General features: G+C 38.7%; 1 protein-coding gene across 10 annotated transcripts in view; it reads left to right on the forward strand.

Moving 5' to 3' along the window:
* The window catches only part of TMCC1 (transmembrane and coiled-coil domain family 1), a 255738-nt gene that overhangs the window by 211888 nt on the left and 31019 nt on the right, over positions 1-12831 (forward strand). Inside the window, exon 1 of one of the 10 annotated variants that reach the window (XM_012472850.3) lies at positions 1297-1616. The exons of the other annotated variants lie outside the window; for them this stretch is intronic. Within the exon in view, the coding sequence (XP_012328273.1) occupies positions 1560-1616 (57 nt within the window). The 5' untranslated portion in view covers positions 1297-1559. Of the gene's footprint in view, positions 1-1296; positions 1617-12831 lie in introns of those variants that run through there. 10 annotated transcript variants of the gene reach the window in all.

Consider the following 12831-nt stretch of genomic DNA (forward strand, 5'->3'; position numbering starts at 1 on the left):
TTTTGAGACGGAGTCTCGCCCTGTCACCAGGCTGGAGTGCAGTGGTGCAACCTCGGCTCACTGCAACCTCCACCTCCCGGGTTCAAGCAATTCTCCTGCCTCAGCCTCCCGAGTAGCTGGGACTACAGGCGCGCGACACCACGCCCAGCTAATTTTTGTATTTTTAGTAGAGACAGGGTTTCACCATGTTGGCCAGGATGGGCTTGATCTCAACCTCTGATCTGCCCACCTTGGCCTCCCAAAGTGCTGAGATTACAGGCGTGAGCCACCGCGCCCGGCCCTTACCACCTAATTTTTAAGCGAAAACAGAACTTCTGTTAAATCAAATTCTTTTTAATTTGTTGTGGAAAGTCACGGTCAGAGTTCTATGTCTCTAGAGATGGAAAAGGAGTTTCTGGAGTCATGGTTTCAACCCAGCATTTTCTTTACATTCATTCAAGGTGCTTTGGATTCCGTTCAGAGGGCTTCATCTGGCTTAAGCGAAAGAATATTAAATGAAGCTGGTGAATACTGATAGAAAGACCTTCTTGACCTGTCAGTACTGTGCTGGCCTGAGCTTCCAGATCCATAGTTAACTAGAAGTAAAGAAATTAGCACACCTCCAGGCTCATAGAAAGGGTTTACTGTGTTAAATTGTCTTCATGTCTGATTCCTTTCTGCATATTAACCTCAGATAAATATTAGTAGATATACTTTATACATGCCACACTATATTTTATAATCATTTAAATTCCTCATATGTGTGTTCCCCACAACTGCTTTTACAAATGAAGAAATAAGGTTCAGATCTGATAACTTGCCTAAATCCCAAAGTGACTTTTTCAAGTCAGAAATAGTCTTATTAAGATACTCAATTCTGTCATGTAGTGTCCTGGATGTTCAGTAAATAGTGTGTGATGATACGGGGCTGAGCCTGGGCTTATGATTGTGATGTTTTAATCTGTTGTTTAGATTTTAGAGTGTTTTTTTCCTCTGTCCATAGTGAATATGATTTTAGAGTTTCATACTCAGTTTTCTTTTTCTAGTTTTCTCATTCATGTTGTATTCTCGTTTTAAATGATTTTGCCAACCTAAAACGAAAAATAAGAGAAGAAACATTAGAAAAAATGCTTTTTCTTTGTATTTATTGAACCAAGCTACCTAAACAGTGTTATTTCATTTAGAATGTTTTTAATCTTTTTTAAGTGATTCTTTCAGCCTTATCTGATTTAAATGAGAAGACAAATGGGAATGTTGAATTAATACCCTGTAGCTTTAAATCCAACCAGTGTGATGCTTTTGTCTTTTATAAAAGATGCTCACAGCTGGAGAAGAGAGGCAGATACTGTCTGTGATCTCCATTCTCAAACTATTCATTTGCATTAGCTGCTCTCGCAAACTGCATGTGCGCGCGCGCACACACATGGATGTTTGTTTGGCAGAAGCTTTCTGTTTATTCAGCACAGAGTCCTCTAAGCTCCCAGATGTAGAAAGCTCTAAGAGTTGCTACAAGAGACAGAATCAAAACTGTACATAGGCTGAGGTGGGCACTGCGGAGGATTGGCTATGCGAGGGTATTGATGTGGTGCAGCTGTACCTGCCTGTTTTGTGAAAGTCACTTCTCTGAGACTGTGAAGGTGAGAAGCCCAGGGATCCACTAGAAGCTTCATTGCGGCTGGCTCTTTGGTGGGGGAATGCATTCCCAGTGGTAGCTGTCCTCATTTGCAGCGTTATTCTCGGAAACCAAGTATGTGCAGCAGTGACAGACTATGCCACAGCTCCTCTGCAATTTGGAAGCTGGAACAAATGGAAAGAGCTTATAGCCAAGAGAGGTTGTGATTTGTTTTTATGATCCAAGCTTGCTCTGGCACTGCACAAATGAAGGATGAGCTTTGTGGCAAGCAAAATCAGCAGACTGCCTGACAGGGGGTTTTGGTAAGATAAATGTGTTGTGATTGTTTTTTCTTATTTTTTTACTTTTCTGTATCAGCTGCATAGAATTGCTGCTTAACGATAACTAAAACATTTTGCAAAATCACGTTTGATGGAAAAGGATGACCAAGGGAACCAGAAGGAGAAACATAACGTGTGGCCATTCAGTTGTGACCTTCCGAGATAATCCAAGTTTTCTCATGTGTCTCTGAACAGGCAGAAGCCAGGAATTTCCAGAGAAAAGAATGCAGACTAACAATTAGACCTCTTTTCTTTCCTTTGAATAGTCATAATTATGCTTTTTTTCCTGCTTTTCCTATAGTCTGAGCAGGAGAAGGAAAATTAAAGCCTTCCTCCTGTTACAGAGTTGTTGCCACTGGAACAGTAATAGGCTGAGAACATAAGTATGGAGGTGGAGGAAGGCAGGATAAGGAGTCTGCTATTTTCGTAGCTGTGCGTTGGTGGGTGTTTGTCTTGGGTTCATTGTCATTGCTGTTTGATACCAAGTGGTTGTGAATACTGTATCTCTTTGCCTCTACTATGACTGAATCTCTTTTATGTTCTCTTTTGTACATTTTTCTTTGCCAGACCCAATTCTATTGATATGAAGCCTTTTTCTGTTACTGTTTATACATATATATACACATATTAGCCTTTATTAGAGAAAAGATAGTTGTAGAAAGTAGCCCTCCAATATTTATGGACCTCAAGAAAGATAAGGACGTTTTCTCTTTAAAATGGAGGTTTTACTTTTAGCAGATTTTGGTTCTTGGTTCTGGAATCTTTAGTGTTTTATTACAAATTAGAGGAAATGAGTTACGTTACATTTGCAAAATCCTACCAGAATCACCTTGCCTTAAGTTGGATCTTATTTCTTATGTTTTTTATAAACATTAAGATTTACTTTTCCTCATCCTAGCTTAGGCAGGTGTTACTGGAAGATATATTCCTATCTCAGAGAGCCAAGTTTCCTAGTTGCTTAGAGTGGCCACAGAAGAGATCCATTGATACCTGACTTTTTGCTGACTCATTGCTTATGTAAGCCTTATAAATACAACTCTCCATATACTCCATTAGGTTACTGGCAAGTGCCCTCCTCCCTGCTTACTGACCTTTTCCTCTCAGCATCCTTCTGTTCCTTCTGTAAGCCTTTTTAGTAAGATCATCATAACCTTTCAAGCAAGTGAATTCTAAAAAGTGGTGAATAGATAAATCCTTTTTCTTTTTCTCTTTTTGAATTGCTACTTTCTTTAACTCTGTTTTCATCTCAATTATGATAAAATTTCAAATTCTCTATTTTCTTGGCATGTGAAACCTATAGTAATAGTGCTTTTTCTCACTTATGGACTGATTAAAGTAACAACCTCCTTTTCTATCTTTGAGGACTCAGTTCAAATGTCCTCTTGTTCAGAGAAGCTTTCTGTGACCTCCCAGACTAAAAGATTTTCCTCCCATACACTATTCCTTTTCTCACAACATTTTGTTTCTTTGTAGCACTTGATACAGTTTATATTGTTTGGTTACTGGTTTTTCTGTCTCTACCACTTTTCCCCACTCAGCCATAAACCTCATGAAAGCAGAGACTGTTTTTTTCATTATTACATACCCGGCATTTAGCAAAATGGCAGGCTGAGAGCTGAAGAAAGGCAGATAAGTAGACAATATTGCAAATGCAGCACTATGGTGAGAAAAAATAGGATAAGCAAGGATAAGCACTGGGCACTGAAAAAAGGCCAGTATGACTAGAGTGGAGTAAGTAGGAGAGGAAGCGTACTGTAAAACAAAGATCTAGAGAGGTAGATACAGGGCCTAACCAAGTAGGACTTTATAGACTGTTCAAATTCTTGTTCATTCTAAAAGTTGTCGGAAGCTACTAAAAGAATTTAAGTATTGAGTGATTTAGGACTTTTTAAAAAATAACTTCTTCAGTTTAAATGAGATCCTAAGTGAATGCAGGTAGATCAATCAGGATCAGTCAGTGCAGTGGTCCAGGAGAGAGATGATAAGAGTTCATCCTAAGGTGGTGGCAGTAGAGGTAGATGGAGAGTGTTGTGTATTATGATGAAAATTTGGAAAGTAAAATTGATAGGCCTTAGTGTTGGATTGGATATAGGTAGAAGGCAGAAGATGTCAAGAATGGCTCCTAGGCTTTGATTTGGTTTGGTTTTAGCTTGTGTAACTTGATGGATGGATGCTTTTCCTGAGATAGGGAACAGTGTAAGATCTGGTTTAGAAGAGGATTATATTTGGTTTTGGACTTGTAGACATTGATATAGTCAAGTAGCCTTTTGGATCTTTAAGTCTAGATCCCAAAGGAGATTGTACTACTCTTATCATTGGGAAACCTTCAGTGGTATCGTTGGCATAAAGTTTAGAACAGTAGTTTAGACCTACATTGGCAACTCATTTCCCGCTACAGCCCTCTCCTGTGCCTTTTTTTTTTTTTCTTTGACGGAGTCTTGCTCTGTTGCCCAGGTTAGAGTGCAGTGGCATGATCTCAGCTCACTGCAACCTCCACCTCCCGGGTTCAAGCGATTCTCCTGCTTCAGCCTCCTGAGTAGCTGGGATTACAGGCGCCTGCCACTGCGCCTGGCTATTTTTGTATTTTTAGTAGAGACAGGGTTTCATCATCTTGGCCAGGCTGGTATCAAACTCCTGACCTTGTGATCCACCCACCTCAGCCTCCAAAAGTGCTGGGATTACAGGTGTGAACCACCCCGCCCAGCCTCCTGTGCCATTATTTTACAGCCTCACAAGCCATTCAGTTATCATGAAGGTGCTATTACATTTTCTTCTTCTGGACTGTTCTGCATACTAACCTATTAACCTGAAATGCTTTTCCTTATCCTTTATCTAATTTCTTCAAGACTCATTTTGATTGTTACCTCCTCCAATAAGCCTTATCTATCCCCTTCACTTTAAAAAAAAAAATTAATTTTTTTTAGAGATAAGATCTCAGTCTGTTTGTTGCTCAGGCTGGTGCAGTGGTGTGATCATAGTTCAGTGCAGCCTTAGACTTCTAGGCTCAAGTGATTCTCTCACCTTAGCCTCCTGAGTAGCTGGGACTACAGGCTCACCCCACCAAACCTGGCTAATTTTTTTCTTTTTTGTAAAGAAACAGTCTTGTTATGTTAACCAGGTTGGTCTAAACTCCTGTCCTCAAGCTAATCCTCCTGTCTCTGCCTTCCAAAGTGCTGGGATTACAGGTGTGAGCCACTGTGCCCAGCCAGCCCCTTTTCCTTCTTGTAATACATGCTTCCTTCCTGAGTTCAGAGTGTACTTTGCCTTCATATGTATGTCATTTATTTAATTGGACCTGCATTTCAGTTGATCAATTCCATGATTCACCAACTAGATCATGTGTTCCTTGAGAGCAGGGATTTCACCTTTATTCAGTGTTTTACATAAAGAAAAGATAATTGCAAAATGAATTAAACTGTAAAGCCTCAGTCTTTTCACTGCCTGCATCCATAATCTCATAGTGCATAATGTGCTTTCCCCATCTGTCTGCTCCTAATTTTCTCTAAGCTATCCTATCCCTGCAGATACCTAGAAAATGTTTTTCCTTTCATATGCAGAATTCCTGAATCTGTCCCTCTTATCATATACTTTTCTACTTTTACTTTATCTGTAATTTATCAGAAAAACTGAAAACTTTCCATTGGTCATCACATGTGAAAGAATTGGCCAAGGCAGGACAGGACATCCACAACTCATCTTGTTCTCTGTGTCTCCTTTTTTCCCATTCTCCTGGAGTTAAGTCCAGAATCCATGTAGTATTTTTCAGTTAGGTCACTGTTGCATTTAAGATCAGGTAATTGTTAAGTCTGCATTGTAGGAGAAATGTCCCCAGGCATTTCCTAGTGCCACCTGGAGGGATAGTACTACCTGTAGTCTCTCCCTTTCTCCCCCAATCCTACATCAACAGAGTATAGAAATACATAAATTATGAAGATTGGATCCTTGCCATTTAAGTAATTCCTTCACAGAGGCTTAAGAATTCAGTTTGCCTTTTCAGAACTCTTTGAATAGTTGAATGTTCTTATTATCTCAGTTAACACTGGTATACATTGATTCTCAGTCTTTTGGAGTAAAATTTTATTGATTTCTTAGCCCTCTTAGGAGTTACAGATACCTCTGTTTAGAAACCTGGAACAATTAGACAAATCTCTGAAGTCCATACCATTTACATATTTAAGCAGCTTTTTACAATTCTTCATAGATATCCTTAATTCATTTCCAGGATCTTTAAAAATTGATGACATTCTTAAGATATTAGAAACAGTATATACAGCAGGCATTTACACCAACTTTATCAGTGTTATCTGTTTTATTCTGTTCTACAAAAAGCAACTGTGTTCTCAAAATTAAGTACAGATTTTAGGAAAGATAACACCCTGGAGTATCCCTTGCCAAAGATTTTATATTTTTTAATGGACAGAAACCTGATCTGTTGAGATTTTATCAAGAATATAGGAATAATCTGTCCTATCTGTTTAAATATATTTCTCTTAAAATAATTTTTATTCAGGAGAGTAATAGATACTAGGGACTCCAAAAGGGAGGAGAGTGGATGGTGGGGGTGGGCAGGGGTTGAAAAATTACCTGTTGGGCACAATATTCACTAGTCAGATAGGTACACTAAAAGCCCAGAGTTCACCTCTGTACCATATATCCATGTAGCACAACTGCATTTGTATCCCCTAAATCTATGAAAAACAAAACAAAGAATTAAAAACCTATTAACATGTAGAAAAATAACTTTTATTCAGTTATAGGTAACCAAGTAATGCTAGAACTACAGTCTCTCAAAGATCAGGCATGGGTGTGCTATACAATCCAGAGCTCACAGTTTTGAATTAAAGGCTTGAGTTAGTCTCTGAGCCAGATTTTTCATGTAGAAAATTAGAATAGTAGTGCCTGCCTCACTGGATTAATGAGATAATATGGTTAGGTACCAAACATGCCCAGCTAACTTTGTAATTTCCCAAAAATGGCAGTTAAGGGAATTCTCAGATTATCAGATTGTATAAATAACAATCTGATGTATTTACTTCCCTTTTCAAAAATGAATTGTCATCATTCTTGAAAACTCTTAAGTGGGGTTACTGGATTTTTGTGAATTTGGCCTATCTTCTAGATTTGGAAGTGGCTATACTGTTTCTTTGTCAAGTTAAATTCATTTGTGTTTGTTCCAGATAATAAGATAATAAATTTAGGGGAGAAATAGCATCTCTAGTACTGGGAAGAAATTTAGATGAAATCCTCAAGGACAAGGATAGTACTATTATTTTCCATATCAGAGTTGCCAATTACAGTATTCTAGTCATCGGTCATTTTTCCGGTAGGTAGAAACCTCTATCATATGTATGTGTGTGTGTGTATGTGTGTATATGTGAGTATGTGTACATGTATGTGTGTGTGTGTGTGTGTGTGTGTGTATGTAGTGACTGCCTCACTGGCCTGCCTCACTGGATTAATGAGATAATAATGAGACAGACAGACAGACACACACACACACACGTGGGGTTTTGTTTTGTTAGATAAAGATTTGCTGTTTACTTAAGTCTCAGAATAACATCTCAGGATATTTAAGGCAATGTTGTTTTGGTCTTATATCAAAGCTTTGGCCTAATTACCAAAATAGAATTCTTCAAAGAAATATTTATGGAAAAACCTAAACAGTACTCTGTAACTTAATGTTAGTAGCTACTTTGGGGGCCTTTTAGGTTTCAGGCATTTACTAAGGAGTTTATGTGTGTTTGCTTAGTTAAATCCTGCAAGAGGGTTACTGTTATCCTCCCTTTAAAAAATGAGAAAAATGAACCCACAAGTTAAATAGCTAGGATAAGTAGGTTTTAGAACTAGGCTTCAAGTTCCAGCTGCGCTTAACTCTAATACTTACACTCTTTCCACTCTGCTGTCTTGCCTCTCTAAAATCACTACTGCTAATTTCATAATTTACCTCCTTTGACATTTCCTTAAAATAATCTTAGTTTGCCTTTTAAGGAAAATAATGGAATGTTAATATGAAAGACACTAGAAAGGTATTGATAGTCTTATCAAAGCATAGGTAGATCTAGAAATATATGGTTTACAGCAGTATTTGAGGAAATGTAATGTGAATCTATTCATTTAACAGATATTTAGTTAACATCTGTGTACTAGACACTAGGGAAAGCAAGTTAGAAAAAGACAAATCTAAGCTTGGAAGGTAGAATGGAAAAAAGGAGACTGTTTAGATAATTCTCTGATCACCTATAGTTGGCATGAAAAGGACTGGCATGCAATGTTATAAAAGCAGAAACAGTAAAACTTAGAAGCTACTTAAAAATGTTGGCAGGAGGCCGGGCGCGGTGGCTCACGCCTATAATCCCAGCACTTTGGGAGGCCGAGGCGGGTGGATCACGAGGTCAAGAGGTCGAGACCATCCTGGTCAACATGGTGAAACCCCGTCTCTACTAAAATTACAAAAAAAAAAAAAAAAATTAGCTGGGCATGGTGGCGCATGCCTGTAGTCCCAGCTACTCGGGAGGCTGAGGCAGGAGAATTGCTTGAACCCAGGAGGCAGAGGTTGTGGTGAGCCAAGATCACACCATTGCACTCCAGCCTGGGTAACAAGAGCAAAACTCCGTCTCAAAAAACAAAACAAAACAAATTTGGCAAGAAGGGGAAAAGATCAGAAAGATGCTTTTACTCTTGATTATTGGAAAAAGGATGAAAACAGTTTTGTAAGGAGATAGATCTTTTTGAAAGAGAGGCTAGGACATGGAATGCTTAGTTTGAGACAGATTTTGATTAGTCAGGGGAAACACAGAAGGATATTCATATAGAAATAGCTATTAGGCAATTGGAATTTAAACCTAGAGACAGAGAGAGTCATCTATGTAGCAGGGAATCTGAAACCTGAAGAGGGTATCACATTTAAATCCACAGAACTGCTATATCCAGCAGGCACTATAGGTTCAGGGAGGCAGGGGACTGAGCTCTTCAAGGTTGCAAAATGTAATAATTGTTATATTTAACATTCTTTAAGTATTTCATTTCATTTGAAAAGAATTTATAGTTTCGATTTTCTTCTTCACAATACATGTCAAGAATATTTAAAGTTACTTGTAGCTGGGCATGGTGACGTCTGTAGTCCCAGCTATTCCAGAGGCTGATATGGGAGACTTGCTTGAGACCAGGAGTTTGAAGCTGCAGTGCATAATGATCACCCCCATGAATAGCCATTGCACTTGAACCTTGGCAACATAGCAAGACCCTATCTCTAAAAATAAGTTAATTGTTACCAGATAATTTCAGTGCAAAATTACAGAAAAACTTGTTTTCAGTTAAAAATTATATTTAATATGAGTATATTTGATGTGTTTTACATATGGATGGAACCTCCAAAAGTAGGAATGCCTAGGGCTTTTCTGGCCTCTCCCTTTCTCATTTCTTTTTTATTTTTATTTCTTTTTTATTTTTATTTTTTGAGACTAAGTCTCACTCTGTCACCCAGGCTGGAGTGCAGTGGTACAGTCTCAGCTCACTACAACCTCCACCTCCCAGGTTCAAGCGATCCTCCTGCCTCAGCTTCCCAAGTAGCTGGGATTACAGGTGTGTGCCACCATGCCCAGTTAATTTTTGTATATTTAGTAAAGATGGGGTTTCACCATGTTGGCCAGAGTGGTCTCAAACTCCTGACTTCAAGTAATCCACTTGTCTCAGCCTCCCAAAGTGCTGGGATTACAGACGTGAGCCACCGTGCCTGGTCTCCGCTTCCTCATTTCTATTAGCACTGAGTTTTAGTGGCTTAGGATTATTATAGATTCCTACCTGGCCTCCTACCCACCAACCTCTGTATATCCCATTTCATTTACTCGTGGATACCAGATTAAACTTCTAAGTACATAGCTCTGGTAACATCAGTTCCCTAATTGGAAAAAAAAAATTGACTACTTATCAGTCTTTACCTCCTAGCAAGTGAGATAGTAAAGGTTATTTGAATTAAGAATAAATTCAAACTATGAGTATTCCCATACTTTCTTTAAATATTGACCAAACTATATTATTTACTGTTTTATAAAATATGTAGAATTTTTCTGCCCTCTTTCAAATGACCCCTCTTACAAGTCTGTCAGAATCCCGATTTGAGGTATAGTAAAAATACCATCTGCTTTATAAAACTTCTTAGTCACCCCATCTCAAACCAGGTATTTCTCTCTTTTTCTGAATCCCCATACATGTTTGGAAAATGCCATAAATATTATAATAGACATATTTTACATATTAAAACACATTATTTGACCTTCTCTCTCCACCTCCCATTATATAAGCTGCTTTTGAATAGTGCCACATCACTACTGTCGTCGTATCTCCTGTAGCACCTTGCTTCATACTTTGCATGTACATAGTTAATAAATTTTAGGGAGAAGGATGTAATTGCATATGTAGGATTCCCATTCAGTCTTTTTTTTTTTTTTTTCTGAGACAGAGTCTCACTCTGTCACCCAAGCTGGAGTACAGTGGCATGATCTCAGCTCACTGCAGCTTCCACCCCCCAGTTCAAGCAGTTCTCGTGCCTCAGTCTCCCAAGTAGCTCAGATTACAGGCATGCGCCACCATGCCTGGATAATTTCTATATTTTCAGTAGAGACATTGTTTCACCATGTTGGCAAGGCTGGTCTCGAACTCCTGACCTCAAGTGATCCACCTGCCTCAGCCTCCCAAAGTGCTGGGATTACAGGCGTGAGCCACCATGCCTGGCCCAGAGTTTAACTTTATGAAAATCATCAGTGCCTCCCTATTCTTCTGCTCAAGTGGTGATGGTCATGACTTATGACAAGCAGTTTAGTGAAAAGCAAGGATTCTGAAGCCCAGTCCTGAGTTCAAATCCTTACTCTGCTGCTTATTGGCTATGTGACCTTGGACAAGTCACCTAACTTCTCCGGACTCAATTTCTTCAGCTAGAAAATGGAGGTTAAGGCCAGGCACAGTGGCTCATGCCTGTAATCATAGCACTTTGGAAGGCCGAGGTGGGTGGATCATGAGGTCGGGAGTTCGAGACCAGCATGGCCAACATGGTGAAACCCCATCTCTACTAAAAATACAAAAATTAGCTGGGCATGGTGGTGGGTGTCTATAATCCCAGCTACTCGGAAGGCTGAGGCAGGAGAATCATTTGAACCCAGGAGGCAGAGGTTTCAATGAGCCAAGATCACGCCATTGCACTCCAGCCTGGGCAACAGGGCAAGACTCCTTCTCAAAAAAAAAAAAAAAAAAAAATTAAAATAGTATACATCAACTAGGGTTGTTTTGAGGATTAACCAAGTTAATATAAGCAAAGCATTTAGATTTGTACCAGGTTTATAGTAAGCACTCAGTTACTACTATTACCTTTGCTACTATCATCATCATATTTACACATAAACCAGATTGAGATTTGCACTTTGATAGCCTCAGAAGATATCTGCTTATCTAAGCAATAGAAATATTCATGTAGTTCACAAAGAAGAAAAATAATTTTGGGCATTTAACCCATGTTTTGAATCAAACAGGAGGATACTAAAGTATATTAGGGCAATTCATGCTAGAGTATAAATGAACTCTAAGCTTTTTTACAAATTATGAAATATCTGATGTTAATATATGAAGATAAGGTACTTTGGGAAGCTTGTGAAAGTCAATCTCTGATAGAGTAAGGTCTTGTTATAACACAGATGAAGAAGTTATAAATAACCTTGTTAAAATTTCTTGGTGATACAATAAACGGAAACACTTCAAATTTTAATAAAAGAGTGGAACATAGCCACACCCAAAAAATACTCTGAATAAATAAGAGAATAGGAAATTGTGTTCATTCAACAAATATTTGAGCAGCTGCTAAGTGCCATGCACAGTTTTAGTTATTAGAGACCCAAAAGTGGGCAAACCACAAAAATATCTACCTTCATGGGCCTTATATTCTAGTTTATTTTTATGAAATATAAAAATATATGTCAGAAGGTAAAAAGTTCTGTGTAGAAAAATGAAGTCAAGAAAGAAAATAGGCAGTTCATAATGGAACCAAAGTTTGCCATTTTAAATAAGGTAGTCAGAAAAGTCCTCACTGCTAAGGTGACATTGAAGCAAAGACTTAAAGGAGGTGATGGAGCAAGCCATGCAGGTGTCTGAGAGAAGAGCATTTTAGAAAGAAGGAACACTCACTGAGTGAAAAGCCCTGACATAGGTACATGTCTCACATGTTCCAGGAACAGGGGAGGCCATTGTAGCTGGTGGCAGTGGAGTAAAGGGATGAGTAGTAAGAGAGGAGGTCAGGGAAGTAATGGGTTGTGGTGGTGCAGGTGTAGATCATGGCCATTGTAAGAACTTTGACTTTTACCCTGACTGAGATAGAGAGCCACTGAAGGTTTCAGCTGTAAAAAGAGTGTTGCAATCTGAATTACATTTTAAAAGAACTACTCTGGCCACTCTGCAGGTACTTAATTATAAAGATATTATTGTAGTTATAAGAGACTGGGACAACGTGGTATATACATAGTGGGTAATAATACAGACTCCATAGGTAGACTGTCTGGGTTCAAACACTGAGTCTGCCACTCCTTGATTTGTGATCTTGGACAACTTAAATTCCTTATGCTTTGGTTTTCTTAGTCACAAAATGAGGATAAATAATAATATTCATCCCATAGTTTTACTATAAGAATTAAACACTGTACTAAACACGCCAAGGGTTTAGAACAGTGCTTAGCATATACCAAGTATACTATATGTATTAGCAGCTATGATTACTAACATTGTTGTTTACTGGATATAGGGTATGTGAGAAAAAAAAGAATTGGCCAGGCATGATAGCTCAAGCCTGTAATCCCAGCACTTTGGAGGACTAAGGCAGGTAGATCACTTGAGGCCAGGAGTTTGAGACCAGCCTAGCCA

This window comes from Aotus nancymaae, unplaced genomic scaffold, assembly GCF_030222135.1.
Source record: "Aotus nancymaae isolate 86718 unplaced genomic scaffold, 86718_ANA_hifiasm-v0.15.2.pri h1tg000046l, whole genome shotgun sequence".
Taxonomy (NCBI): Eukaryota; Metazoa; Chordata; class Mammalia; order Primates; family Aotidae; genus Aotus; species Aotus nancymaae.